This window comes from Sordaria macrospora, chromosome 2 (assembly GCF_033870435.1).
Source record: "Sordaria macrospora chromosome 2, complete sequence".
Classification (NCBI taxonomy): Eukaryota; Fungi; Ascomycota; class Sordariomycetes; order Sordariales; family Sordariaceae; genus Sordaria; species Sordaria macrospora.
Genome location: NC_089372.1, coordinates 2,319,712 through 2,347,545, shown reverse-complemented (window position 1 = coordinate 2,347,545; position 27,834 = coordinate 2,319,712). Strand labels below are relative to the sequence as shown.

At 50.7% G+C, this 27,834-nt stretch overlaps 4 protein-coding genes and 2 non-coding genes across 6 annotated transcripts; 4 read left to right on the top strand and 2 right to left on the bottom strand.

The window, feature by feature from the left end:
- Positions 1-6,661: 6,661 nt before the first annotated feature.
- SMAC4_06566 (uncharacterized protein) lies at positions 6,662-6,907 on the top strand (the record flags this gene model as incomplete). The annotated part of the gene is made up of 1 exon (XM_003345965.1): positions 6,662-6,907. The coding sequence occupies one exon, from the start codon at positions 6,662-6,664 to the stop codon at positions 6,905-6,907; it is 246 nt and encodes an 81-aa protein (XP_003346013.1).
- A 5,651-nt stretch (positions 6,908-12,558) lies between these two features.
- SMAC4_13230 lies at positions 12,559-12,640 on the bottom strand. Its single transcript has one exon. It is a non-coding gene; the product is annotated as a tRNA-Ser (tRNA).
- Positions 12,641-13,443: 803 nt separating this feature from the next.
- SMAC4_13229 lies at positions 13,444-13,525 on the top strand. Its single transcript has one exon. It is a non-coding gene; the product is annotated as a tRNA-Ser (tRNA).
- Positions 13,526-17,022: 3,497 nt separating this feature from the next.
- SMAC4_06565 (uncharacterized protein) lies at positions 17,023-18,182 on the top strand. Its single transcript, XM_003345964.2, has 3 exons — positions 17,023-17,125; positions 17,263-17,463; positions 17,589-18,182. The coding sequence occupies exons 1-3, from the start codon at positions 17,110-17,112 to the stop codon at positions 17,750-17,752; spliced, it is 381 nt and encodes a 126-aa protein (XP_003346012.1). The 5' UTR covers positions 17,023-17,109; the 3' UTR covers positions 17,753-18,182.
- A 1,192-nt stretch (positions 18,183-19,374) lies between these two features.
- Positions 19,375-24,481, top strand: SMAC4_06564 (uncharacterized protein). The gene is made up of 2 exons (XM_003345963.2): positions 19,375-23,788; positions 23,859-24,481. The coding sequence occupies exons 1-2, from the start codon at positions 20,167-20,169 to the stop codon at positions 24,410-24,412; spliced, it is 4,176 nt and encodes a 1,391-aa protein (XP_003346011.1). The 5' UTR covers positions 19,375-20,166; the 3' UTR covers positions 24,413-24,481.
- Positions 24,482-25,442: 961 nt separating this feature from the next.
- SMAC4_06563 (uncharacterized protein) lies at positions 25,443-27,423 on the bottom strand. The gene has a single exon (XM_003345962.2). The coding sequence runs from the start codon at positions 27,312-27,314 to the stop codon at positions 26,019-26,021; it is 1,296 nt and encodes a 431-aa protein (XP_003346010.1). The 5' UTR covers positions 27,315-27,423; the 3' UTR covers positions 25,443-26,018.
- Positions 27,424-27,834: the final 411 nt, after the last annotated feature.

The following is a 27,834-nucleotide window of genomic DNA, read 5'->3' as shown; positions in this document are numbered from 1 at the left end:
ATTCTAGGATTTTCCAACTTGTTTAGCATTCCTTCTAGACTAATTTGTCATCATGGAATGTATCAGAAGCTCATAAACTTAGTTCATTCCTTTCATAGTATAGTGCTCTTACAAGCACTCCTATCAACTTACAGAAGCTCCTACACTCTGGAAAGTTCTAGATACTTAACGTTTGTGTATATAAAGACCTCTTCTCTCCTTTAGTTAGTCACTCCTTAAGTAAGCAAGCACAATTAAAGCAATACAATACAGTCTACTCCTATAGTGCAGAACTCATCATAATAGTTGTTTCTCACAGTGCAGATACTGTGCTCTTCTGTCTTGAGAGCAGAGTTCTCTCTAAGACCTCTTTTACAACATCCCTCTATTGTCTTTGCTACTACGTTGCTTCCTTCAGCACTGCTGTCGTACCTCCTACCGCTTCCGCTTCGCTCTGCTACAAGTGCATAGCTCACTGTAGCATATCTATACTGGTGCTATTATTATAGGCTAGTTAGAGCATTGCAGCAGACAATAAAGAAATTTGTAATTTACCTGTTATTTTGGGTCGTCATTTTAAAATTTGTTTAATTAATACTATTAGGTATTTGTCATTGCTATGACAGGCTAGGGTGCATATGCCCAGACGGCCAAACCTACAAAAGATAGGACGATGTTCTGCTTGCAAGGCAGAACTCGGAATGCACACTATATAGCCAATGTCAACCTGTGACAATTGCTTTACAAACGCTTTGTAAATGTCTTTTAACTTTACTTATTATAGTAGGTAGGTATAGGTAATGTAGTGATTTTCTATATGATTATAGCGGTCGTAAGCTAGAATAAAATGTTTGTGTGTGGGCAGCTAGATCTCCCATCGTTTATCAACTCTCACTTTGAGATTAGGCAATTTCTGTCACGGCGCTGGCGGACCACTACATCACTAGGCTATGTTCCAAAAGAATACAAGTAACCGAAGCTGGCAATTCGGTCGCTCAAGTAGTCTTATATAATTGTGATAGCAGTCGAGAGGCACAACTGCAAGGCTGCCATCACAGCACCTCCATAGTGGAAGAATGAACGTTTCAATAATTTATTCGATTCTAGTTATTATTGTAGAAAACTATTACTTATATCCTCTCTTCCCCCCTCCCTAAATTACATAATTAAATAATATTAATTATCATCTTAACAAATGTATAAATAATATATTATTATGTAAAATAATTTCTTCATTATTAAACGAAATCGTCTGTTTGTAAATAACTTTGAATTCGAGTTTGTTATAGTAATTACAGTATTATAATAAGAAAGACAAAGTCTTTTACTAGGTATTTTGATAATAATTTACACAATTTTTGTAGCCTCGCTTACAGTACGTGCAAGCGCTACTATATGATAAAAGAAAGAAAAACTTAAAAAATAAATAATATAAATTTATCCTTGTTAGTACTGTAGATTTTAAAGTTGTATACGGATTAACAAAATGAATTCGTGCACCGAAAATTAGAACACGCCCCAAGTTGTCTCCCCGAGGGGGAAAGGAACAGTTCATTAGCTTTCACTTTGTCAAACAAGCTTTTTTCCTGAAACACCGTCCAAAGGTAAGAAACTCACGCTAGCCATGTATCATCGCGTGTAACATCCTTGATGTACGTCACAAGGCTGAAAAGAGGGAGGGTTGCCTCAGGTTTGGCGTGTTCTACTATTACATGGTGATATCTTATCTTCACCTTGTAGGGCAAGAGACAAGGGACGGGAAGTTGATCACGGACATATGGATGAATTGGGAATTGAAGTTCATCAATTCCTTCTGTCAACATCCATAAATGCAACACAATACTCGTCATGTCGGATGGTGGCCCTGATATTGATTGACCGAGCAGTGTGTGTATGACCGTAGGGCTGGGAATATGCAGGAACATGACTGAGGTGATTTCCTGCGAGGTGAATCGCTGTTGCGGCTTGCGCCGTGCAGTCTACAGCCGTTCATGTAATTACCTATCGATGAATCGCCGAACAGTCCAGGCACGACGCCGGGTCACCGGGTTCAATCCCAAACCGACCGAGATGCCTTACATATGAGTGTCTTGGGGTCACGAGTTGTTGCAGGCATCACTTTCGGAAGCCATTAAGATTGACTCGGTGTGAAATCCGGGCAACGACAACATTTTTGGCATATATGCAGTCGGTGAGACGGTGACCAACGGCGGGCAGCTCCGTTACGGTCGGAATGTTGAAAAGTAACCGGAAGAGAGAAGGAGATCACGGGTCTAAACGCTTGCGCAGCAAGTCGATGAAATCATGTGGGGAGAGATCTGCATAGAACTGGCTATGACACACATGACCCTGATGATCTTATTGGAAAATCCATTGATAGAGGAAAGGGAAATTAGGTAGGATTTAGAATACCAGGAGCGGGAGGGTTTTTGGTACAAAAGACGCGGTAGTATCCGGTTTAGTTAGTCTCCAGTTGTAGGTACCCCTAATACAGATCTGCTAAGGATTCTTAGCGGACCCTGCTGCTCCAGGGCCGTCTGAGGATGTTAAAGGTTGGCGGCACTAACTGGGCTTCACTGACAATATCCATATGGAACTTTCAAAGGCCACCCACTTGGGATAAAACTACCATCACTTATTTCCGTTACGTCGAATTGCGAAACGGACAAGTCACCGCACAGGCTATGATCTTAGAACGGTCCCTTTGATAGTGGCTTTGTCAGTCATACCGGTAGGAGGGTTAGGTGTAGGGTTCACCTCCATCGGTCACTGATGATGCAGTGCATAGAAGCATTGGCCAGTTATTGGGCGAGATACGGTTCAAGACTCCAAGTCCTCCTCGGCTGCCTGCAGGCCGTGCCAGGAAAAGGTACACTTATACGCAAAATATGGTGTCCTTCTAGAACTCTGCTGCCACGGTCAGGATCGTGCCTATGGAGGAATGATCGCCAGTAAATCTGGTCAACAGGGAGCCAAGTCACCTTGCCGTTATGTAACTTCACGATGAAGGGTTCAATATGTTTCAGAACCTGTCCTACATGCAGTCATACCGACTTGGACGGAGAATCATAACTCCCAGTAGGTAAAAGGTATGATGTTACAAGGCAGGGGAAGGATACTAGTCGGGACGAATCCATCTTGTATTGCCATTCCGCTACCCCATGAGTGAAGTGGGCACTCTGGAGAAAGTGCGGGTGAGTGTATACCCCTGGCTTTATTTCGTGACGATCTGGGCATGGTGTTGTCAACGTCTTTTGATGTCGTCAGGGATCCCCAACAGAACGATTGGTTGGTGCGACGTACCGTACCCAATGATGCGGTTGAGATGGCCCGTTGAGTCGACCCGATCCCACGCCGGGGCCTCGGGCGGCGGCCGGTGCTCCCGGACCCTTGCCGAGCCTGCCCTACCGACCGATGGCTGGCCGTCAGCGTAGAGGCCGCCGTGGTGGTAACATGTGCTTGGATCCAAGAAGCAAATTCACTGGTAGGGCTCCCCATGTCGTTCCTGATTACTGCATCCGCTAAATCGGGACCTGTCAGACTGCAGTGTCTGTACTAAGCATTTGTCTTGAAAGTGCCGGGGCTTGAACTGTTACAGTACCAAACATGAGGTTTCAAGAGTCAGAACCCACGCTTCACATCGCCAATGTTCATATGCGACCATGGTGGCCGTTTCCCCATCTCTTGGCGTGTAGTGGCAGTCTCGAGAGACGGGCCCGTTGTGGTGGCCTGTTTCTAACCTTCCTATCCGTGGCATCGCGGATATTGGTTCAATTGGCGTATACTCCACCTTTTTCATACATTTCTACAATCCACAGGGGGATAGCGATGTGGTTGTCCCAGTGCTACCACCCGATGCGGCCTTTACCACATCTATGGGCGAGGACCCCACCACGCTTCATGTCTTCTGGTACCCGGCTACACCGTAGTCGTTGATACCAAAGATTGTGTAACTCATCTTCTTTCGATTGGATGCTACGCGGATTTTTGTTTCGACTTATGCTGCAGAATGGTCCGCTCGAGCAAGTCAGCGTTGCGGGGGGCTTTTGGAGTTGGGATAAGCACCGCTGCGCAAGCTTTTGTTTACGAGGACCGTTTTGTTCGACTTATTTTGAAGCAAGTCGATCAGTTGACTTGGAAGTACTGATCAAATGTATAACCTGTTGTATCGGTGTGTGTACGACCACCATGCTCGGTCAATGTATGCCCCGCCACCTTGGGGTCAGTCTCAAGATGACTTACTCTTCAGGCAGACAAACTGACCTCTGCAAGTTGACTCAAATCGCCGCCGGAATTCGCCATAGAGCTGGATATCGACAATTCTGAGCCAGTCAGAGGTTCCCATCAGAACGAAGATGGCACTCCTCAAGTACGCCTCACGCCCTCTGCCCTCGGGGAAAGTGCCTGGATGATCCGGCCGGGCAACTACTAAGGGAGTATCCGTGGGATATGAACACCTTGCCTTGGTGTAGAGTCATCAAACGGCGTTTCAGACCTTGAGGTCGCAAGAGACAATCCCGTGCCGTCGAACTTGTGCGGCGTGTTCTTGCTCGTGATGCTTGGAGGCTTGATCCTTGGGGCAGTTCTGGTATGGCGTCGTCCAGGTTACCTTTGGTGTCGCCGAACCGAAAGTGTCGAAGGATGATACTGATGGCGAGACGCATTCAACGAGCCATTGCTCGACCGAGGCATCGAATTCTGATTAGCATTCAGACTTCTATCGCAGCCGCGTTCCTGCGTCTATTTCCCGCAAAGAATCATCTTTCTAGCGCCCTAGGTTCCAGGGTCGAATGTCAGCCTCAGCCCACTGCTAATTGAGCCAGGGATTCCTCTTGTGGTGAATTTTCTCTGGTTCATTCACTGTCATGATGACAGGATGTCTACCGATTACCGAGATCTAGGCGCGAAATGGCCAAACAGAACGTGTATACATTTCAGAACGATACCGAGGTTGACGTCAACGTAAGCCTGCAGTTCTGCAGGTTGACCAGTCCATTCTCATGCTATGCAATTGGTCCCAAATCCGGAAGTAACAGCGGCGGTAAAATCCGGTAAGACTTAGCTGCGCTAGAGGTCGGGATCCTAACAAAAGGCACCAGATTGAGGTATCATAGGTGGTAATCCGCGAACCAAGCCACGCGAGTATTCTTAAAGTGGTGGGCTCTAGTGGCCGTGACCTCTGACATCGGGCTTCCACTCGATCTGTACCTTGGAAAAGAACTGTTAGTCATACCGGCTCGGTGATGGACGGATGTTTCCTAAAGTTCGGCGAAAATGCTTAATTGAGCCCTATGGTGCTTGAGGTGTTTGCTGTACAAATGTCTCCGTCAATGCCCCGGTGTCGCAGGTTCGCAAGCCCCAAAGGTGCAGTCCGTCGGGAGGATTCCGTAACCGCCCCACGGTATACTAGACTCGTTGTTGGTAGGTAATTCAACCAATCCCGTGGTCAATTGTCACGATACCTTGTTACCTTTACTAGTTCTTAGGCACCTGTAATCGTAGAGTAAAGCCACCGTTTCTCGGGCCAGTCCAAAGAGGCTGCGATTTCCAGCCTCAGAGGCAGGCCTTTTCTTGGAACGGGTGTTGCTGCAGAGTGGTCTTTTTTAGGAGACGGTCCCCTGGGCAACAGCCTACGGAGGTAACACCAGCCCACGGGGGCCCATGCCCTCGTCCTAGTACCCGTACTGAGATGTCCCCTGTCCGCTCATTGTTGGATACCTAAAATTACGGGCAGATATGGTAAGATACAGAATTCCTGTGGAAACCGTTTCCACCCTACGTTCACTGGTTCCACCCTTGTCCGTAATCAATGCAACCTCGATCCCGGCGAAGCTCTTTGACTTTCCTCACATTCTCATGGGCACTCTGTCCGTCAACCTCCAAACACCATCACCTTCCGTCTGCGGCTGCGCCCTCAACGCCCATGATCTAAACCCAGAGATCCAATGCCTGACTGTGCCTTCTCCCAGCTCTTAGGCACACTCTATCTTCATCCGCACTAGCTTCAACTCCCGTTACCGCGCTGCCCGTCATGTACGGAGCCAGGGACGGAGACGGAGCCCAGGTGCAAGGTACCCTCCCCCAATCCGGTACCGTTGTTACCTTAGGTTGTCACTAAGTAGACCTCCAAGTGCCGTCGAGGTGAGAACCTTCCACAGTCCCGTTGTCTCCCCGGCGGGCTCTGGCGTCATTGCTGCCTTCACGCCGCAGATAGCTCCCCAGTCACATCTCCGTTCAGTACCGTTGACATCAAGAAGACACACTACACACCTTGCCAGGCTGCCAAAGCATCAAGTGTTATAAGGCCGCCGGAATGCCCTCCTTCATGATGTTGGAAGTCATGTTCGATATCCAACACCGTTTCATTATATCATCAGGCAAGACTTTGGTTCTTTGAACGACAGTCGCTTCCACTTTACTGTTTTCCTTGAGTCTTCTGTCTTTCAGTTATAGACTCCTTGCCTCACGGTATCTCGTCTATTTGGATCTTGTCCATCTCCACATCTCCCGGCTCCGGCTCACACTCTCCGGTATATACGTCAACCCTCTTATACCACTACAACTACCTTGCCCCTACCAACCAACCAACTACCCACTATATCGGCCGCGGCCCTGAAAACACACTCCCAAGCACCTATCAACCACAACAAAGCTCAGAAACGTCGGGAAAAGATTAGCAACCATGTGCTATCAGGTGGTCGAACTCTACTCGGTGTGCAAGTGCCTCTACTACCAGCACGCCGTTGACCGGTGCGCGGCGTATGGGCAGCCCGGCCATCGTCCTCATAAGAAGGAGGTTTTGGTAGGACACTCTTGCGGCCTCCACTCGAGCCGCAGCGGATATTCCTACGGCGCTACACATTACTCCGACTCAGGCTACTCGTCAAGCCACTCACCCAAGGCCTCCTCCCGTGGCCACTACCGATGAAGAATCCTGTTTCTGGCACTGGGCTGCTGCTGTCCACGGCATCCAACCGCGCTCAAGCGCTTCAACTTTGCGGAATGGGTCTTGTATGTCTTTTCATTCGGAGGTGGATCAGCAGGTTTATCATCCCAGCTCTCTCTTCTCTTCTGGGTTCATCGTGGTCTGGGGGCTTTTCCAGCGCCAACAGACACTAGGTGACTCCTTACTCGTCATAAAATCGACCGCCCCGTTTTTCCACCTGGAAGGATGCAGCCAGCTCCCGGAAGATCAGCCAGTTCATTGTCGGAAACGGAAATTTTGGGCCTGGTCGCTAGCCAGCGTGCTCCCTCCTGCCGCAGGATGGGACGGGTTTTCTGGGTTACCTATTACGACACGGCAGAACCCCCTCGGATTGGCCATCATGTCAAAGACTCCCTTTATATTCTGTCGCTCAGTTCGAAGATTTTTACTGGATCTGGGAAGGCATAGCGTGGAGAATGGCTTCAGCATGGCGATTTGGCGAGCATAGCGATAAACTGTACAACAACATACGACGACAACTCCTGACGACGGGACGGTTTATTTTGGGCTTCAGCATCGCCCATGTTTCTTATCATTTACACTTCTTGTTTCACAACTCTCGAACATACCCTGAGGACTAGGGTTGCATGGCACGATGCATACGGGGCACGATACCAGGCGTTTTGGATGTCAACTTTTGGTTTGGTGTATGAAGGAAAAGGGGTTCAGGTTTGCGTTTCTGGTCAGATTTCTGTATTTCATGTTTGATTTCTTTGGTCCTCCTTTTTTTTTTTTTTTCAGTTACAGTTTCTGTTCACTCCAGCCTTTCATACATTGTGCTACTACTGTACCCATTTCATATTTTGCTCTTATCTCTGCGCTGGAAGTAGCGATGGGACGCAACGGATTGTACCGGTCAAGGAACATATGGGCAATGTGAAGGCACTGTGTGCTTCATGGCCGCGTTGCTCACAGCGAGCGGCCCTTTGATGGATTTCCTTTTCTCCGGTCGAGATCTCTCAAGCTAGTCTGGTACTAGGCTTAGTTGCCCCTGGCAGGTTCCGATGGGGAGCTTTCTTGGTGTTACTAGGTTAGAAGCATAACAACAACGTTCAGAGTATAGACACTTAGACGTCATCACCTATTCATAGCAATATGAAGCATTCTCAATAATTGAAAGCACTCGGAGATCATAACGATTCTGCATGTCATGGAAAGTTCAAAATAGTGACAGTTGAAAGTTGTGTCCCGATGCGGTATTCGCAGCTTGGCTGATGTTTACTCCCTCCTGTTACCGTGCCGTAAACATTGACCCCTGCAACTCGTCTGGCTGCTTCCTTCCCCTGCCGAGCACTTGCACCTTCGGGACCCATAACGTGGCTTTTGGCCTTTTCTGAGCTTCCCAAATTTATCACTGGAACTGGGTAGGTGTGTGGTCATTCCTGTATGGATTCTCGATTACCGTGATACTCTAGTCAACTGGGAGTTTACGATGGTACCTAATCAAAGAAGCTTGTTGGAACTACCATCAAACCAAGACAATTAACAGTGAAAAACGCCTTGCGCGCTTAGGCGCTTAATGTGAAGTTGCACAATTTCACACCTAGACAGTTTTCATTCGGTATTCGGATCGTCGAGTCTAGTGTCTCGGTTGAACCAAATAGTTTCTGGATAACGATGTTGCCTGGGTTGTTGGTAGTTTCGGCATTCGAACGGCACTGGTAAAAATAGGTACCTTTGGTAACAAAGATACAAAATCGGTGGCTTATGCCTTCGCCTGCTTGAGTCCAAGACCCACCAGGGAACAGTTCCGCCAGTTAAGCTTCCCGTTCAGTGGGCTCACGGTCACCAAGGAAAACTCTTGGGTCCATTTCTGGGATGCTAAGCTTTTCATGGGTTGCATTTTGGGAAAGTGGGAGACCAGTCTGGTGGGTCGTGGTGTGTAGCGGTGGGGCCCATAAATACCCCTCCTGTAAAACGGTATTTTGATTGGATCAAGGCGGGCGCTTGCTTCTCTTTTTCTGGAATCTAGGGGTCCAAATTGGGATGATGTGATTGCTGCGGGCAGCACACCCGACCGACACCCGATGAACACCACAGCAACGACCACACCCTCTCTGTTCCTGGTACGCACACTTTTTCTTACGTTGACATGCTCGACATTTTCCTGACCACCAAGTCTTCGAAGTTCCATGCTTCAATACTACACAACACCACCATCCCAAAGCCGCCCTTTTTGTCATCGTCGGGATTGCATGGCAGCCACATGGTTCCCATGCGCGGGCACCCCTTCAGATCCCATCCATCTGGAAGCTACCATGGCTGCACCACCACACCGGCTACTAATGTTCTGGTGACAAACGCCGTCTTCGATGTGCCTTTGGCGGAACATCTCATCCCGCTGGCACAATCTCAAGCTTAATAATCTTCATCGGTGAAATCCAGTTCTGTCCTCAGCCTCACCTGGGAGTCAACGACGTCGCCAACTTTACCCCCAAAGTCTACCAGGCATCCACCAAGCAGGCAATGATATTCCTCTTGCATGGAGCTTCAGTCGGGATTTACATCACAGTTCTCTGCGCAAAACATCGCCAACACTTCCTACTCTGTCACCTTTCGAGGCGGTTGCGCCCTCACATCACAACCCAACATCAGCCTGATGTACCGCAACCTTTGTTGCATGACGTTGTTGAACCGGTCGTCCGTTTCAAAGCTACACAAGAGAGGTCACCAACCACAAGCCATACATGTTCCATATTACCCGGGGAGTCACCTTTCAGGGTACGAAATGTGTCAAAAGCTCCGAGTTATTCAACTACCAATCGGCCTGATTCATACGGCGGCACTATCACCTACAAAAGTACTCACCCGCCGGTTAAGTGTTGAAACACATCGCCCATATCGATGCAGTAGATCTTTGCGTGGCGCGGCTACGTTTACTGCACGTTTCCGTGTTAGATGGTTGGGTGTCGTGCCGCGCACCTGCCCACCTCCATGATCTGCACCCCGTTTGTCGTATTTTTGGTTTACACGTTGCATACGGGAAGAGCAGCAACAATAGTGCGTCATCCCATCTCACTATTCCGTCCTCTGCCAGCGTCTCGGGACGTCCGCAGTTCCGGGACTGTCAAGTGCACTCGGTGTTGGGTCAGGGGAAGACATCCGTAAGGAGGGATCTCAAATCATATGTGACGTTCGCAGTTACAATGGATGAGGCTACGGTGCGTGATCGGATCACGCCATCCCGCTGCTTGCCATGCCCTTTGCCTCTTCTCTCTCTTTCAATCTTCTACATCTCACATCTACGTGGAAAGCGAGCAGAGGTACCACCCGGATATTCTTCCGTTTTCCGGCCGCGATTGTGCCTTACGGCAACTCAATTGTCAGCAGCCACTACCGTGATCAATACTCACTCCACTCCCTAGCAGCCTCTCAAGAAGGATAAATGTCTTACAACCTCTTTTAGCTCCCAGGGTCGATCACATAACGGTATTGTCAACTTCCGTCCGGGGTTACTATACACCCTCGATACCTTAGCATGCGCCTGACGGTCAGGTCAAAGTCAACCTCGCCGTCCCGATTTGTCACACGTGAAAAAGGACCGTTGCTTGTGTTAGTGAAACCATACCCATGACTTACCGAGTCTGATACAGACATATGTTCGTACTGTATGGCATGCGGCTCAAATTCGATGGGGCGTCGATCGCTGGCTCGCCTTACCCTCGTTTTCTGGTTGCCTGATTGGGGGTTTACAGTTCAGCTCTATTTCAGCTGGGCCTTGGCAAGCCTGTTTCGACTGTCGAGATTTCAGACAATCGAGAAGCCTAGTAGTTGAGGTGTGGTTGATTACAATAGTCTTTTATGTTTTGCGTTTAGTTTGATACCGAAGATTGTCTGCCCACGACTATCGAAATTGTTTGTTGACGCTTCTTCGAACAACATTGGGGGCGGTTTATCATCGAGACTACCGGCATCTACACAAAACATCAAGTCCTCTAATACCGTTTCACTATTACTCATCTCCATTTATCCCAGTATCGTATCCTAAACCTCCTTCTCTTAGCCTTACATCATATCGCACTATATGGGTATATCTTTATCCTGCAGCCTGCACGTAACCGGTCCGCAGTCGAGTATGCAGAACAACATGCAAGGTCCCATGTACCTAAAAGTAAAAGTAAAAAGCAAAAACGGCAATCTGAAACCGGACCGACGCTGCGGTACGATATTCGGCTTCCGCAAACGTTGCTTCAAGTAGATCATGACCGAGCCTCGTCGACACGAGCCTAAGGTACTTGCATCGATCGCAAAGTGTACTACTATCCTTAAAGCAATGTGCCATTTTCACAAATGAATAGTGACGCTTTTACCGATCATCATTTTAGTCCCCTGGAAACTCGAACCTCGCTGCGACCAACATAGCTTTTGAGCCTTTCCGGGTCCCAGGTCTGAGACTCACAAGACTAAAAAGAATTGGGAACGGATACGCGCAAGTCGCAGACGACAAGCACGCACGCATATAGCTTACAGTGTTACATTCTTACCTGCGTACGCGGGTGCGGGTTCCTTACTTCATGTTCCTGCTGTTGTTGCTGCGTCTCCTTCCAAGACACCTTCCGCGCTTATCGCGGTACCAAACTTTTGTTGAGTTTGGTACGGGCAATGCAGCAAGGTCACGCACGCCCACTTACAGATTCTTACCTAATGTGCCTACTCAGCTTCCGTTTTGTGAAACCTGAATTTGGTATGAACGGAATGGAAGGGGGGGGGGGGGGGGGGGGGGGTTCTAGTAGATCGCAGGTCTGTAAAAAGGATGCAGAGTATAAGTCTATATAGATACCTATGTATGTAAGTCATAGCACAAAATGAGTCCGAATACATAGGGAGATAGGCAGGAACCATGAACCGTATAGTAAAATAACAAGAACCTACAGGTACACACTAGAACAGGAAGCGTTACGGTAACATTTAGTAAAGGCCCATGTAACAATAACGGCAACGGTAACAATCATAGCAACGGGAACAGAGCGTAGACCGGAGGTCATGTACGGTACCGGAACTTGATATGTTTTTGATGAAGCAATCGCCATCGCCGCCTTCAGTTGCTCTTTCGACTCTTCTCTGAGCCTAGTAAGTTATGATCAAACTGTGGTTGGATGAGGAGAGCACTTGCGAGCCTTTCTGTGAACTTCTCAGCAAATCGAGGTTTCGAGGTTGAGAAACTTGCCTAACAGAACAGCAGAGGGTCAGAGACTCCGGGTCCTAGCCGAACATGCGTGGGGGTTTGCCAGAAGATAGGTAGGAATATGAGCATTTGTCAGCGATCAACAAGTAGGCTTTGGACAAGACGCCGAGATCACGACTTTGATTGATTATTTTCATCAGTGTCTTGGAGGAAAGTCAGCGCTAAAGAGAATACCATAAAACGATTTTGAGTTTTGCAGGTTGAGCTGATAGATATTGGAGGTTGTATCTTGAAAGATATGACACCTGAGCAGAGAGTAGCAAAAAAAAACCTACAGGACACCAATATGTTTATGTTACGGAAATATGGGAGAAAAACCCTAGGAAGCAAAGGGGAATGTCCGGTGCCAAAAAGATGTGGACAAAGATGGTGGGAAAAAAAAGAAAAGATATAACAATGGTCATTCGTGCGACGTGGGCCTGATTCGAACAGACGCTCCCGAAGGAACAAGATTTCTAGTCTTGCGCATTAGACCACTCTGCCACCACGCCTAGTGATTGTTGTTGAGGAAGGGGAACGACTTAGGCATTATAAATGAGTTCAAACAACATTTACTATTTTGCGGAAGCACTCCATGGTGCCGGCGCAGGACCAGATCGTATGAAACTTGTGATGACGACGATCGTTTCGCGTTCGAGGCTTGCTGTAATGGCCCTTTGATATAACTTGAAGGAGATGCCAGGATGAATAAAGCATGAGTTAATTTGTCGTGGTAAGCTCCTTAGGTACTTCTGCAACGCATGGCTGATGATGTAACAATGTGGACGCCGGAAGTTACGTCTACCGGTACCCGCCGCGCCCGCCCTCGACCTCTCCTGCATGCGCCGATCAACCGAATACCTACTGCAAGGCACCATCTTCTTCACGTCCCGCTCTTTCATTTCTTCGATCGAAACACCTTCTCCGACTGCGGCCGCGTCACAACTTGTGCTTTCCTCCTAACTCGCCCCATCTATTGGTATAAGTAACTTGCTTTCGGCTCCTTCCTCAATCCTCGCCCGCGGCCGCCGCGCAACCCCTCCCGATCCATGCATCGAACAACATCTAATGTGTCAATACGGATCGCGCACTCAAATCTCAAACTCAGCAGCCCCGACCCCTAATCGGAATGTTCGTGATCGTCTTATCCCGAACTAATGATTCCTCTGCCTACTTTCATGGCACAGGGGCGCCCCAAAGGGTCGGGCCAGTCATGCTGCGGCACAAGTTCCGTCGTATCCCGTCCTATTCGTAACAACCATGAGTCTCGTTAATAGATGGTAGTCTTGAGGTGAAAATTCAACAACAATCACTAGGCGTGGTGGCAGAGTGGTCTAATGCGCAAGACTAGAAATCTTGTTCCTTCGGGAGCGTCTGTTCGAATCAGGCCCACGTCGCACGAATGACCATCAATAACTTATTTTTTCGATTTTGTTTTTGGGGCATATTTCTGTCCCGATCTTCATTTCTTTTTCTACCTTGTGGTAGAGGCAAGACTAGTTCTTTAATTTTTTTGGAGGCGGAAGGGCTAGTGTGATGGTATGAAAACATCGGGTAGGTAGCAACAACATCCTTTAAGGTAATTTACATACACCAGTTTTTGCTATTTCAAATATCCTTTTTAAGGTACTTTATATACACCAGTTTTCGCTATTTCAGTGTCATTGCTTTCAGGGCTCTAGTCATGCCTATGTATGAGATGGTATAACAAGTGAAGAACTGGGCCATGATATATATCTATATATTCTAGTTATCAACGCTATGATGGTTATACAAGCGATAACGGCCATGATTACAGGGTGCCGTTATGATGGCTTCCTTAGATATAACCTTCAGTCGTCGTCCACACAAAGAAGTGGTGGCAAGCCCATATTTAGGACGGTCTTGGCTTCGATGGTTGCTCAAGGGGTTGAAGCACACTGCTTTAACGATGGAAAATGGGTGGTAGTGGGTTGGCTATCGCTGATTGTGCGAGCTGGTTGGTGTGGTTTCTGTCTTCGTCCCTCCCCCCTCGGCGCTGTTGGTACAGGTTTGATGATGCTTGCGATGACTGGCTGGCCAATCGACTGACTGCGGTAGATTCTTCGACGGCGGCGCAGTCGGCATGAAAGTGTTTAACGAGCAGTACATCCAAGGCTGTTGTATTTTGCCTGAGTGCATGGTGGCTGTTGGTGCTAGTCTGTCTGACAGCCCTGGAGTTTTGTCCATTGTCGATTCGTCTTTCTCAAACTGTGAGTATAGAGTGGACATCTACGCCAGTGGTGCTATCCATCCGGTGTTAGTCCGCTTGCACTTGACAACGTCACCGTTGGCGGCGACAAAGTGAAGGCTACAGTCATCGGGTCTGGTGGCTCGATCTTATGAACATACCCCTTTTGAATCAAGTCTTCCGCATTTAAAGCTATGATTCTGCGCTGACATTCCCATGTATACTACAGAAATACTCACAAAGGAGCTTCTCCCCTCGTCTCCAAGCGCAGAATTCCCGGGGAAACTTCTCCTCTTCACGTGCTAAGCTGGGCAGCGTCCCAATCATTAGCCATCCTTTTTACAGGCACGAAAAGCTGACGGTTGGTGGGAGGTACTTTACAATGCCCATTCCAAAAGATGATAGCCATAACGTCAGTCAATTCGTAAATGTGCTTGTACAGAACGAGCCCGAGTTTCGTGTGTGGGGAGAGTATAAGTTGACCACTTCTTGCTTGGTACCGTCTAGGTGCCACTGATTCAGTTGCTCACACGACCGTAAGTGATATCCATGACGATGGACCTGCAGTCAACGCCGTACTCCGGCAATACGCTGACCGTAAGATCTTGTTTTCCGGCAAGAGATCTACATAATCCGTCAGACAATCCATGTACCACCAGGTTCGCGACTCTTTGGAGGTCGTTGAGAGTCATCACCGGCTGGAACGATATTTTTCAGACGCCTCCATACCAGAGCCTGTTATAGATGTAGGCAAGAAAGGCGATAAAGGAATTGTCCAGTTCCCCTACATGGTGTTTTCGGTTGGAGATGTGCTTCCCGGAACTGTCACTGTCAAAGTCAACATCAAGGCCCCGACTCCCAGTGATGTCGGCTTATGGCACTGTTTTATACGCGTCGGCAGCTCGGACGACTCCGTGTCTGCGATTGAAAAGAAGTGTCGGGACCCCAATCCCAAGACTTGCAAGGCGGAATTTGCGCTGATGCATATAACCAAGACAGCCTCTGTCTACGTTGAGAGCGTCGACGTTAGTGGCAGACCCCAGCCTGGACGGCGCATCATCGGAACATGAACCCCTAAACATTGCGGACGGTCGTGGTCTCCTTCTCGAAAGCACTTCGCCCATTTGGCTGATTGGGACCTCGTTTCAACGCTGCACTCTTTATCAGTACAATCACCATCGCGCCTCCGATATCTAATACCGGTCTCCAGCAGGCCAAAAGCCCGTGTTGGCAAGGCAATGGGACTCAGCAACGAGCACCGGCGCCCTGGGTGGCCAACCCATCATATGGTGACCCATCATTCGGTCTTTGCGCTTCTCGCCGGTACAGCAGGTGTTCCGTGCCTACGGTCAGTGTTCGGTTTTGAGCAAGGATGTGGTCATCCACGGATCTGCTCTATGAGCCTCACACAATGCCATGAACGACAACAAGTAGCGCAACCCCAATTACGACGAGACGTCTGGGGTATCAAATGAACAAGATGTTCCTAAGCGGCGCATTGAACATGGCTTGGTATTCGACTAGCATGAGATCAACCCGAGACGTGATATACAATGCTGGGCTTGACTCCGGGGGATAAGCCGGAGACGACAGCCAAGCAGAAGGCCTTCAGAGGAGGTATGGGAGGTGTGATAGCATCTTATTTTATAACAGAGGAAGTTGGCCGGGACAAAGTGTATTAGGAGCGGCATTCACGGAGCTCGCGGCGGACGTGGTGGTAATAATGATGTTGAGATTGGAGAGCCGAATGACCGGGAAAAGTGCTGTGGTCCCATGGCTCGAACTTGGGGCTATCGTGTTGTTGAGTTGTATATTGTTATTTGTTGCAGCTAGGTGATTCGGTGAAAGAAGACCGAGGGCGGAGGTTTCCGGCGAAGAAGATGCCGGCGGAATGGTTTGTTTTTGTTACATTTGTTGTTGGTAACGACCGGGACCGTCATCACCGCAGTTGTATAATGAATGGGCAATTCACCGTTTTGTAGTCGCCAGGAAACTCGCATCTGGAAGAGACGCCCTTAAGAACTAACATTCGACGGCAGCATATGTATATGTATGTAGTGAACAGCCAGCCCTGACGTGTGTAAAAGCGCGACTGTACGTGAGAATCAAAGGTTGTCGGCGGTGTCTGACGGGATTGTCCTTCAGAATCGATGAAGTGAAAGATGCCGAAAGATACAATGATACAGGATGGAATTGGACGAGATGCGACGGCAGGACGGATATGCAAAGTGGGGTTAACGGGCGTTGGAGACATTCCCGGCTGGCATCCGCTGTCAACAGGCGTCCAGTCGGCAACGGACGTCGACCGAGCTTCCTGGGCAGGCCATCTCTCCGCATGTGAAATGTACCTCGGCGCATTGCCTCCCGTCACAGGACAAGCGTCATCGCATCCAGGATCGAAGCCGTAGGAAGCTCGACGCCAAAGCAACAAGATGATTTGTGAAACTGACGCCAGATCCAATTCCCCAGGTGATTCGCGCAGCCGCTTGCTTAATCGAGTAGCTGTATCCGTTGTGGTAATCCCGAACGTAGCTTGTCCCGTTTCTGCTTGTGAGAGGTCGTGACATTCTCTCTCGGTCTTGTCTTTGCCCGTGGGGAACCCTTGTCATCTCTTGTGTGCCTCGTGGTTTATAAAGTTGTCGCCCTCCCCATTTCCCCTTTGCTGTCATCCCGTTTCATCCGTAACATCTCTCTCTATCCATATACCTAGTCCATTTCGCTCACTTCACATTTTACCTCACTTAATCTAATCAACCCCCCAAATCTACCAAAATGTCTCTCAAGAACAGTATGTCTTTTACCCCTAGACCAAACCCGCGTTCACACTCTTTGCGCCCATGTTGCGCTCGCTGCGATGGGCGCAATGGTTTGTCAATATGTTCCTCGACCCGAATAAGTGCTGACTGCGACCGTGTAACGATGTAGACAAGTTCCCTTCCTCCGCCGCTTTCGACGCCATTAACAGCGCCCTTACCGGCAGCGACGCCGACCGCAAGGACGCCATCAAGCAGGGCAACGCCGTCTTTGCTTTCGTCCTCAAAAACGCCGCCGGCGAGACCGACCAGTGGCACATTGACCTCAAGAACAAGGGCGAGGTTGGCAAGGGTCTTGGCGAGAAGCCCACCGGTTAGTTTTCCTTCCACTTACCTGCCCATCCATCCCCACCCCGCCTTTGGCTTCTTTCCAGTTGGGCTTCATGTTCTCCTTTTGTGCAGCGACAGAGACTAACAGCGCTTGCTTATCAAATATAGTCACCCTCTCGCTTTCCGACGCCGACTTTGCCCAGCTCGTCGCCGGCAAGGCCAACGCTCAGCGCCTCTTCATGTCCGGCAAGCTCAAGATCAAGGGCGATGTCATGAAGGCTACCAAGCTCGACCCCATCCTCAAGAAGGCCCAGACCAAGGCCAAGCTCTAAATGCTTTTGGCTTCAAATTTTTTTTTAACAATATGATACCATGATATTTTCGTCGTTCAAAGAAGACAAGCAGAGGTGTTGTGGTTATGATTGTGGATTTGGGGCATCTGTAACGTGTACTGATTGGATGGAATAGTGATGGCGATGGTGATGGTGCTAGTGTGTCGGTGTTTCGTATTGTTGTGCTGTACAAATACCCGTCTGGAAGGGAAGCTATTGGACATGATAGCCAGCGGCTCTCTACAGATTTGAATTCAGTTTGAATGTATTCAACCTTGGTGCTGTCCGCATCCCGCTTTGGGATGGAATTATTATTTTCATCGCAAGTACCAGTTGCGAATCGTCCGATGTTTGTCATTTGACATGTGACAGTGCTCGTCCATCGTCAGCCACATGCCACCCATGAACTTGCAAATGGGCTAGGATGGGCAAAATGTAGTTAGCCGAACCCAGTTCGTACCGGTTTTCGGAGAGAGCGGGCTGTTCAGCAGCGTGCCCAACGACTTGTAGGTGTGGCGCGTGACACTTGTTGCCTTGGTGAGCCATTCGTTGAGACAACTTGACAGGGTTGCGAATAGTTCGTTGGAAAGGATGGGTGCGATTTGTGCGCGGTGGCTTCGCGTTGGTTGCGACTTGGCGACACAGTTGGAACCATTGACTTCTTTCGACTTCTGCACAGCAAAGGGGACGCCCAAAAAGGTGCGGGGGGACTGAGAGGCAAGAGATGCTCACGATCGCAGCCGATGGCTTGATTGGTTCCGACGACAGCCACCGCGATCCAGTGAGCCACTCTCTCTCCTTGTCAAGATAGTGATCCATTCGTCAGAATGTGTCAGGGTCAGTGACAGTAATTACCGTCAGTGAATTGAAAAAATGGTGAGCCTGACAGCGATTCTGGCAGCACAGTTCCTTGATATTGTTCTCAGAGCAGCAAAGTCTTCAAAATCTTACCTCCGAGTGGCCTAGGGCTTCTCTTAGAGCAACGGGAAAGCAGGAAAGTACTAAAATGCTCTTGAATGGGCGGCTGGTGTCAGCTTTGTGCTTGTATCAATAAGTTGTTGAAGCTGTCTATGTAAGTGGAAATCGAAAGTTCAGACTGGTGCACGAACCCGGTCAGGTCGGTAATTACGGAAATTTTCCGTGTCATGAAAAAATAGGAGAATGACTGAAATAATGGATCAATACTGTCGCAACTCGAAGTGGACGCTCCAGGAAACTACGACCAGGCCCGTGCACAGCTGCCAAGAAAACTGAATCGGCGATGGATTGCACGTCCATTGGCGCACGTTGTGGTCATCGATCCCTCTTTTTGTGTGTGTCGGCTTTTGGTGGTGAGTGGCTCGTGCACAAGAATGCAACGCGGTGAGAGCATGGTTCCTTTCCTGACGGGATCCCGCCAAAACACTCCAGTCCCCCGCCAGTCTGACACTTTCCACGGGTCGGCAGGGCACTGACCGTCATCAGTGACCCACGATTTTTGCTGGTCGCCCTTGTCTTCTGGCACATACTACTCTACTAGCGACGTGACCTACCACTACGTACCTCTACACCTCCTTCCGCCCTATACAGACACTGCAGTTTTTTAGTTTTTTTTTAGTTTTTTTTTTTTCCCTACAGTCGTCCGCCACGGCGCCATCAAAGAAACAAGAAGGACTGAACCAGGGTTGTCCATCTCCCATTCACGTCCCTGTGGACAAACACACCAACCATCATCGACTTTATCCCATTTCTGTGCCAGCATCCATCATCCACTTGAATTTATCATTGCCGTCTATTTTGCTCTTTTGTTGACAGGCCCAAGTCGGTCGGTCTTTATACTGCCCGCCCTCCGCCCTCGTCCCTCCGCTCCCGTGACGAGCTTTCACCACACGGCATTCCTTCTTTGACGGTCGCGCGAGCCCGGTCGCTACTTGCTGTACTGTAAACGTAGCAGCCATCGGTGTTGGTCAAGGACTTCACCTGTCACGGTCGGCGTGTTTCTACCCTTTCCTGTTCGAAGGCAAGCCGAAGCCCTGGAAGCTCCCACCGCTGCCCACGCCCGCTGCCGCCGTTGCTGGGAATAGACCACCGACCGCCTTGTCGCGCAACCCCCAAAAATTTCCCACGCCTTTCCAGGTTTCCCACACAAAACCCTCAACCTTTATTCCACGTCGAGCAGCATCCCGTCCCCCTCGCTTCCTCGTCCGTTGTGACGCGCCCACAAACGCGCCGAAACCCATCGCGGGTTCCTGTTTATGCACGACAGCGACAGCGAGTCCTTTTATAATCCCGCCTTTGTGACTCGGCTCTAGAATAATCAACACCGCCACGCCACCACACCTGTCCGCCTCGGCCTCCCGCCTATCCCTAAATCCCACGTCTCTGCCCTTGTCCATTGACATTTCGGTCGGCGAAACCCCTCCAGTCTCGTCGCCATGGATTCGCAACCGAACAAGAGGCGTAGCATTTTTGGCCTGGCCACCAATCTCTTCCGCGGCTCCTCTGCGCCCGCCGACGACTCGGATTACAAGATCGAGTCCCCCCAGCAGAATGGCATGAACAAGGCACAGTCCGTCCTGCGCATCGACTTCAACAGCGCAACGCACGAGAGCCCTGCCAAGCGCGCGTCCGATGCGCAGTTGGCATCCCGCAAGCTCATCGGCCGCCCTCAGGGCCCGTCCAGCAAGCTTGCCCAGTCCTTCTCCAGCACAGACTTCACAGAACTGTCATCGGCGCCGCAAAAGAAGATTACATTCCAGGCTGCTTCGGCCACCGGCGCGACGAGGAGGATGCCCGGTGACAATCCCTACAAGTCGCCGGCTCCCGTCACAGGCTCCAAGGGGCTGGTTGTCAGCGGAAAAGGTGCGAAGGCAGCCAGCTTCTCTGGAACCGCTACGAGCACAGCACCGAGCAACATCTTCCGTGCTGGCACTCCTTCCCTTTATCAGCGGCCCAGCGGCACGACCTTTGCTCCGCGCATCGTCCCTGGCGGCTTAAATAGCAGCCTTCCCCAGACCACCCCCGGTCGCACTTCCCGCCATTCAACCGCTGAGCTCCTTGGTGCCGTCCCGGTCAACACGGAGCTTTTCAAGATGAGAATCCCCGAGCCTCCTCGTCACTTGACTGGCGAGGTACTGGCTAAAGAAGTCCCAGATGATCCCAACAGGGCCGGTTCCATTTATGCCGACGAGTTTTTGGCTCACTACTGCCCGCCCGATCTCGATGAGCAACAGAAGAAACAGTTTTTTTGCATCCTAGACTTGAGACGACTCAAGTATGCCGCCGATGAGATATTCACCAAGAAGGACTGGAAAATCAACATTCTGAACTTTGCAAAGGAGTATGAGAAGAGCCGTAGCTTGATTATGCTGCGGTACGGCTTGTACGAATTCAAGACGGTTAGAGCTTCGGAAGAAGTCAAGAAGGAGTGGAGGCAAAAGCATGGAATTGCGGAATCCGAGGAAGAAGCCAGCGCATCCTCGAATCTCAGGACACCGGCTGGCTCCAAGAGAAAGGCCGAGGAGGAATTGTCGCCAATTGACGGCGCCCTAAAGGCTTCCACCACTGCTGGTAACAAGCGCCCGCGCGCTCCAGAACCGACCAGCCCTTCGCCAATCAAGCAAAAGCCTAAGCGCAAGGCCTCCATGGTTGGATCGCCAGACGAAGTTCAGCCTGCCAAGCTGCAAAAGGCCTCGGGAACCCCAACCAAGGCGTCCTCTGCCACCAAGTCTGTTTTTGAGAGCATTGTCAACAACACGCCAACCGCGACAGTCAAGAAGGCCGCGACTGGTACTGCAAAGGCTGCCACGACCAAACCTGCGCTTAAATCTGTGTTTGAAACTGCTCCCAAGCCCGCATCCTCTGGCAATATCTTCGGTCATCTCTCCGACAGCAAGAGCAGCAATGATGACGACGATGCGGATAGCGATGCCGAGACAGCTTCCAACGTTGACGACGATGAGGATGAGGCCGAAGCTCAGCATGCTGGGTCTGCCAGCACTGGTGTTGCTACTCCTCAGTTTGGACTGGGAAGCCAAGCAGCGGTGAATGGTGGACCTAGTGCCTCCTCGGACGCCGGAGGAAGCTCCCAGGGCCGTAGTATCTTCGATCGTATCACCAGAGGATCTGACGGACAACCAATCCGCAAGCCCCTTCCTCAAGAGGGCAAGTCTGACCTGTTCTCTGCCACTCTCAAGGAGGATCGACCACTCAGCACAATCCAGGAGCAAGCCTCTTCCCCTGCTCCGGTCAACAACACTTGGAACACTGAGACGCCCATCAAGTTTTCCTCTGGCCCCAGCAACCTTTTCGGGGCTGCGGCATCTAAGCCTGCTGCGTTGAGCAACCTCTTTGGAGCCCCCGCAGCTAAGAAGGCAGACGAGCCTGCACCCAGTAAGGAAGCCACCCAGGACTCGGAATCCAAGAGTATTTTCGGGGCTCCTTCCAGGAAGGCCGATGAGCCGGTTTCCGAATCCCCCAAGGCATCAACGGCTTCGCTGTTCTCATTCGGAGGAAAGACCGTTGATACTTCCGCTTCCACGCCTTCACTCTTCGGTACTTCCGCACCATCGGCCCCAGCGCCTGCTGCTACAAGCTCGCTCTTCGGCTCTGGCACCAGCACCCTCATCTTTGGCCAAGCAAAGGATACGCAGGAGTCCAAGGAGACCACGCCAGCTCCCTCTCTTTTCGGTGCTAAGCCTGCAGAGTCGTCTACGATTGAAGCCCCCAAACCCTCGGTATTCCAATCAAACACGCTGTTTGGCAGTGCTCCGGCAGCCAGCGAACCATCAAAGACACAACCAGCCAGCATGTTCAGTAAGCCCACGTCGGCTGAAACGCAAGCGACGCAAGCTCCGGCCTCCTCGATGTTTGGGGCCAGCGCGTCAAAGCCCGCCACTTCCAGCCTGTTCGACGCTGCCTCTGCTTCTGGAGCAGACGAGCCGGCGGCGAAGAAGTTTGCGTTCGGCAGTACTGAACCCAAGCCTGCTGCCTCTACCTTCAGCTTCGGCTCTACCACTCCCGCTCCCGATGCTGCCAAACCCGAGACTAAGAGTCTCTTTGGCACCACCAATGGCGCTACTCCTGCTACTGAGACGAAAAATATCTTTGGCAGCAGCACCACTCCGGCTCCTGTCACTGAAGTCAAGAGCCTTTTTGGCGGTACGGGTAGTGCGGCCCCTGCTACTCAGCCCACGAACCTCTTTGGCAACACTAGCGCGCCCGCAACGGAGACTAAGAATCTGTTCGGCAACGCTACTACTCCTGCTGCTGAGACCAAGAACCTCTTTGGCAACAGCAGCACAACCGCGCCTGCAGAGACCAAGAGTCTGTTCGGTAACACGACTACCTCAAGCACACCCTCGGACTCGAAGCCTTTGTTCGGCGCCAGCACTAGCCAGCCCGAAGCCTCGAAGCCTCTATTTGGTGCCCCCAGCAGCCAGCTCGAAGCTTCCAAGCCTCTGTTTGGTGCTACGAGTAGTCAACCTGAAAGCTCCAAGCCAGCTTCCATCTTCGGAAATAACAACCTTGCTCCTGCGCCTGTCCCTGCCTCATCGAGCTTCACTTTCGGGTCCACGGCAGCCTCGACTACTACTCAACCTGCTCCGGTTGCTGCTTCTAGCTTTAGCTTCGGCTCTGGTTCTCCTGCGCACACACCTCAGCCGGGCGGTAGCTTTTCCTTTGGCGTCACACCTGCTTCGCAGCCTTCCCAGCCCGAGCAGAACGGTAACATGTTTGGAGCCAACACTTCTTTCACGTTCTCAGCTGCGGGTAAGGATGCTAGTGCTATTAACAATCCTTTTGCTGCCGGAGGCGCCGCTACTCCCACCTCGTCATCGTTTACCTTTGGCCAGACAGGTGGTACCTCTGCGCCGTTTGTGTTTGGACAAAACAGTCAAAACAGTCAAAACACTCCATCCATCACCTTTGGCGGTTCCCCGGACTCTACACAACAAAACGGCAGCTCCAATATGTTCGCCTTTGGTGGTCAACAGCCCTCTGGGGGTGGATCCATGTTCAACCTGGCGCCGCCCTTAGGGGGGACATCAACAGGTACTGGTAAGTTGAGACCTCGACCGCGGCGACGCTTCTAGCCGGTGAATTATCATTAATCGACCGCAACGACTAGATTCCCCCAAAACCTTTGGCGGTGCCTCTAGCTTGGCCACCACGCCGGCTGTGGGGACACCAGAGCCAGTGGCTGCCGAGTCCAAGGATGCTCAAGGAACGCACGCTGACGGGGATGAGGCACCACAGGAGCAAATCTCGCTAGTCGAAGGCGGCCCGGGGGAAGAGGACGAGTCCGTCGTGTATGAAGTTCGTGCCAGGGCGTATAAGCTCGCTGCTCCCGATGACGATGATGACGAAGGCTCCAAGGAGAAAAAGAAGCCCTCCGCGTGGAAGCTGCAGGGAGTCGGTCCCCTGCGTCTGCTCAAGCACAAGGATACGGGTGCGGTGCGCATGCTGATGCGTGTCGAACCCAGAGGCAATGTCGCGCTCAACAAGACCATCCTCCCCAACTTCACCTACAAGCCTGATGCTGCGGCCCCCAAGAACATCAAGATCACCACAGCGACGGACGATGGCAAGGGTCTGGAGACTTGGATGCTAACCACCAAGACGACGCAGGCTTTGGCCGATGCGTTGGAGGAGCACAAGAAGGCCAATGAAAAGAAGGATTAATGAGTTAGATGGATAAGAAGGATGCATGGATGAATCGGTCAGATTAAGGAAATGGATAGCATAGGAAGAGTTGTTTGCAAAAAAAAAGAAAAAAGTTTGTAGTTCACAGCATTTGTTTCGGTTTTTGATTTTTTTTTGATTTAATGGGGTAGAACTAGAAGCGGAGTATTTTTAGACTCGACGGTGCTGCGTGCGGGTGGTCGGTCGGTGGTGAAGGTGGCGGCGAGGCGTCCAAACTAGAGATCAGGTAAGGTATAGGTTCATTTTTTTGGTTTTGGTTTTTTATCATTACCTTAGTTATATTCATTCTGCTCTGCATTACATGGATGGATGGGAGGATCGATCGTCATGGCTTTCAATTGTCAAGGGATTCTTTTTATGTCCCGTCTGCCTTCAGATTCACAAAACTTTTCAAATTCGCATTCCTACACATACGGCATAGCATTGTTTTTTTTTTTTTCGCGAGGTCTTTCTGTTGGTTGCCTACCTTTACTTATCTTTATATCCCGCAAAGCATCTCTCGTCAGTAGTCTAAAAGTATCGCGAAATGTGTTTGTGTACTTATCTTCAGCTGGGTCCGGGTCCGTCCGTCTCTTAGGATATGAAAATTGAACGAGCCCCTTGGGGGAAAGTCGAAGAAGGAAAGCGCGGGGGAGGTGCGGGAGGTGCGGAAGGAAGAACACTCGGACGGAACGGTTGGCAAAACGAGCGTGGAAGGAGCAGGAGGAGGAGGAGCAGGCCGGGGGAGGCCGTTGCGGAATGAGCACTTCAGTTACTTAGGAAGGAAGCATCACAGGTTCGGCAAATAGAATGTATCCGATGGTGCCGTGGTTTTCATGTTGTTTACCTATTTACCGCTTCAGCTCTTGAACCAGATGGTACTTTTCTAGCGTCTACACAACGGATGAATTGACGATTGAGTTTGGCCCTTGTGATATCCACCAATCGCCATCTCAAGGTGGCGTACCTGCCTGGACCTGCTAAAGTATGGACATGTTCCACCATTGGTAGTGAACAACAAGTAGTAGTACTTTTTGATTCTTTTGAGTCTTATTTGTTTTCAAGTTGACGCTATATGTTTTTTGGGCTATTGTCATTTCATTACATTACCAGTAAGTTAAGTAGGTTTGTGAGGCAGGTAGGGAGGTAGGGTAAGTTGGTCGAAGTTCTGTTTTGCCATCGGTCACACTTCCTTCCTGCCCTTCTTGCTTTTTTTTGTCGTCATGGTCGTAACTACTTCCCATCACATCTATCCCCTAGGTAAGCACATCGTATTTGTCCCCGAATGTCATGTTCTCCTCCTCGTGCCCAAGAGGGTTTCTTGTCATTCGCTTTCTTGTCCACACCACTGGTTCTTTCCGCCAGGCGCAGTGGTTATGAGAAGTTGTTTTCCCGAGTGCCTTATGAGCCATCATGTCTTGCTCTAATTTGCCAATCTTTTGTTCCCACTTTAAAACACAAAATGAAAGACAAAGACAGTAAAAGAGCCTGGAGAACCTCAAGATGTTCCACATACTTTCCTGCTCATAACGCCCGTTCCGGGTTGATGAAACCTTCCAATTCAAGGGACGGGACTGGAGAGAATGGCGCCAGAGGAAGGAAGGGTTTAATAAGGTAGTGGCACAGCAGACGGTGATGGGGACTGATGTGTAACGGTGGCGTTATTATTGCCATTGTTAGAAGGGCCGGATCCAGATGAGGGAGGGGAGGGAGAAGCTGTCCCTGGGGCTGGCGCGGAAATGACTGCCGCCGCCTCATAAGCGGGAGAGGCGGAAGCGGGGACGGGAGAAGAAACCGAAGAAGCTACAGCAGCAGCAGCAGCAGGCTCGTCAAGCTGCTCCGAATTTGCTCCCCCATTAGTAGGCTCCCGTGATGGAGTGTTGGTCCCCGTTCCCATTATCGATAAGGGAGGCGTCTCTTCGTATGCAGGTGGTGGTACATGATCTTGATCTGTCATTTCGGGCGCCGGGCTGTGGATGGTACTGTGTCCCGGACTGGGGGAGGGATACCTGGTCAAGCTTGGAGACGTCGGCGCAGTGGTTGCGGCGCTCTGGGTCACGCTGGCACTCAACAGGCTGGTACCAGCACTACTATATCCTGGTTGATTCGGATGGCTCTGGCTGTGAATCCCCGATCCGTTGTGCTGGTAGTAATGTACCGGTGGGGGTGGCTGTAGACTTGCCTGTGATCCCAACGGTGCCGACGATAGAGATTGTTGTGAGAAGGTGCCCGCACGGTAATTCCAAGAAGCCATGTTTCGCATTTCTACACCGGCGTGCGCAGCACTGCTGGCTCCTTCTCCGACGGCGGACCCTGCTGGACCAGCCGGCGTTTCGATTCCATAGCCATGGTAACTATTCCCACCCTCTTCAAGATCAACATCGCTGCCTTCTTTCATAACCGGCTGCTTCTCATATGGCGGTGGCGCCTCACCCAGCTCGTTCAGTCCTTCCTCAGGCCTGAAGAGGCCTGCCCAGTCCCATCTCCTTATTGCCGCCGGTCGAGAACTACCCCATGCCACGCCCCCGGTTCCAGATCTCGAACCAGTATTGTTATGTCGCTGTGTCGGCGCCCCGCGCACCCAAGACTCCTGAAGATCACGCTCGATCAACGCCAACGAAGGGCCATCAACCTCGCGAACTCCGAAGTGAGTCTGCCCGTCACGGCTATGACTTGTTGATGTATGATTGGCAGATGGTCGTCTTGCTGGGGTGGGGACACGATAACTTTTGCGTTTTTCGACGAATTGCTTGCGCCGGCGGACGTGAAGACAGAGGGCCAGAGCGCCCAGGACAATAACGAGGCCGACGGGAATCATAACCCAGACCCAAGGGTGGTTGTTATCATCGTCGTCATCGGTGATTCCCGGGGGGAAGCCCCCGAACCCTGACCCTGAGGACATACTGGTCTATATCTTGTTCGAAACTGGCGGGGTCGAAAGGGGGTGCAGGGGCCGTGGAAAAAGCTGGAGTAGAATTTTGTTCAAGGGTGGGTGAGACAGCTCCGGCTTTGGCTCCAGCTCCAGCTCCAGAGCGAGTGATAGCCGACGAAGTGTCGTTCTGTCGTTTGCGTCGCGCTCCTAGTCGTGCTCGCTCGCTTGCGCTGTATTCTGATTTCGATTCAGGTCGGCGAGATGCTAGCGGAGGAGAAGATGCGGTGAGAGCTGTGTCGATTGGTGAATCCCTTCAAGGGCTGTCAAACGCAAGTAGTAGAAAGGAAGTAGAGGCTTTGGTAGTCAATTCATGACTGTTCGTGGTAGAGATAGTCTCGGGTAGCTGTAACCCGTACTGTGCTGTGTGGTACTACTGGCGGTACTTTCTAGGCTGTGACGCGGGAAGCCGTAGAAGAACCGGGAACGCTGACATTACTCGATCTGGCAGTGGATGAAGTTGAAGTTGATACCATGACTGGACCGGTCAGCG

What these genes read in the sequence shown, in the direction of transcription:
- SMAC4_06563 (XM_003345962.2), bottom strand. Translation starts at nt 27,314, where the DNA reads ATGTCCTCAGGGTCAGGGTTCGGGGGCTTCCCCCCGGGAATCACCGAT.
- SMAC4_06564 (XM_003345963.2), top strand. Translation starts at nt 20,167, where the DNA reads ATGGATTCGCAACCGAACAAGAGGCGTAGCATTTTTGGCCTGGCCACC. An exon ending in GGGGACATCAACAGGTACTG is followed by an intron (nt 23,789 to 23,858) that starts GTAAGTTGAGAC and finishes CGCAACGACTAG; the next exon opens with ATTCCCCCAAAACCTTTGGC.
- SMAC4_06565 (XM_003345964.2), top strand. An exon ending in TCTTGGCGAGAAGCCCACCG is followed by an intron (nt 17,464 to 17,588) that starts GTTAGTTTTCCT and finishes TATCAAATATAG; the next exon opens with TCACCCTCTCGCTTTCCGAC.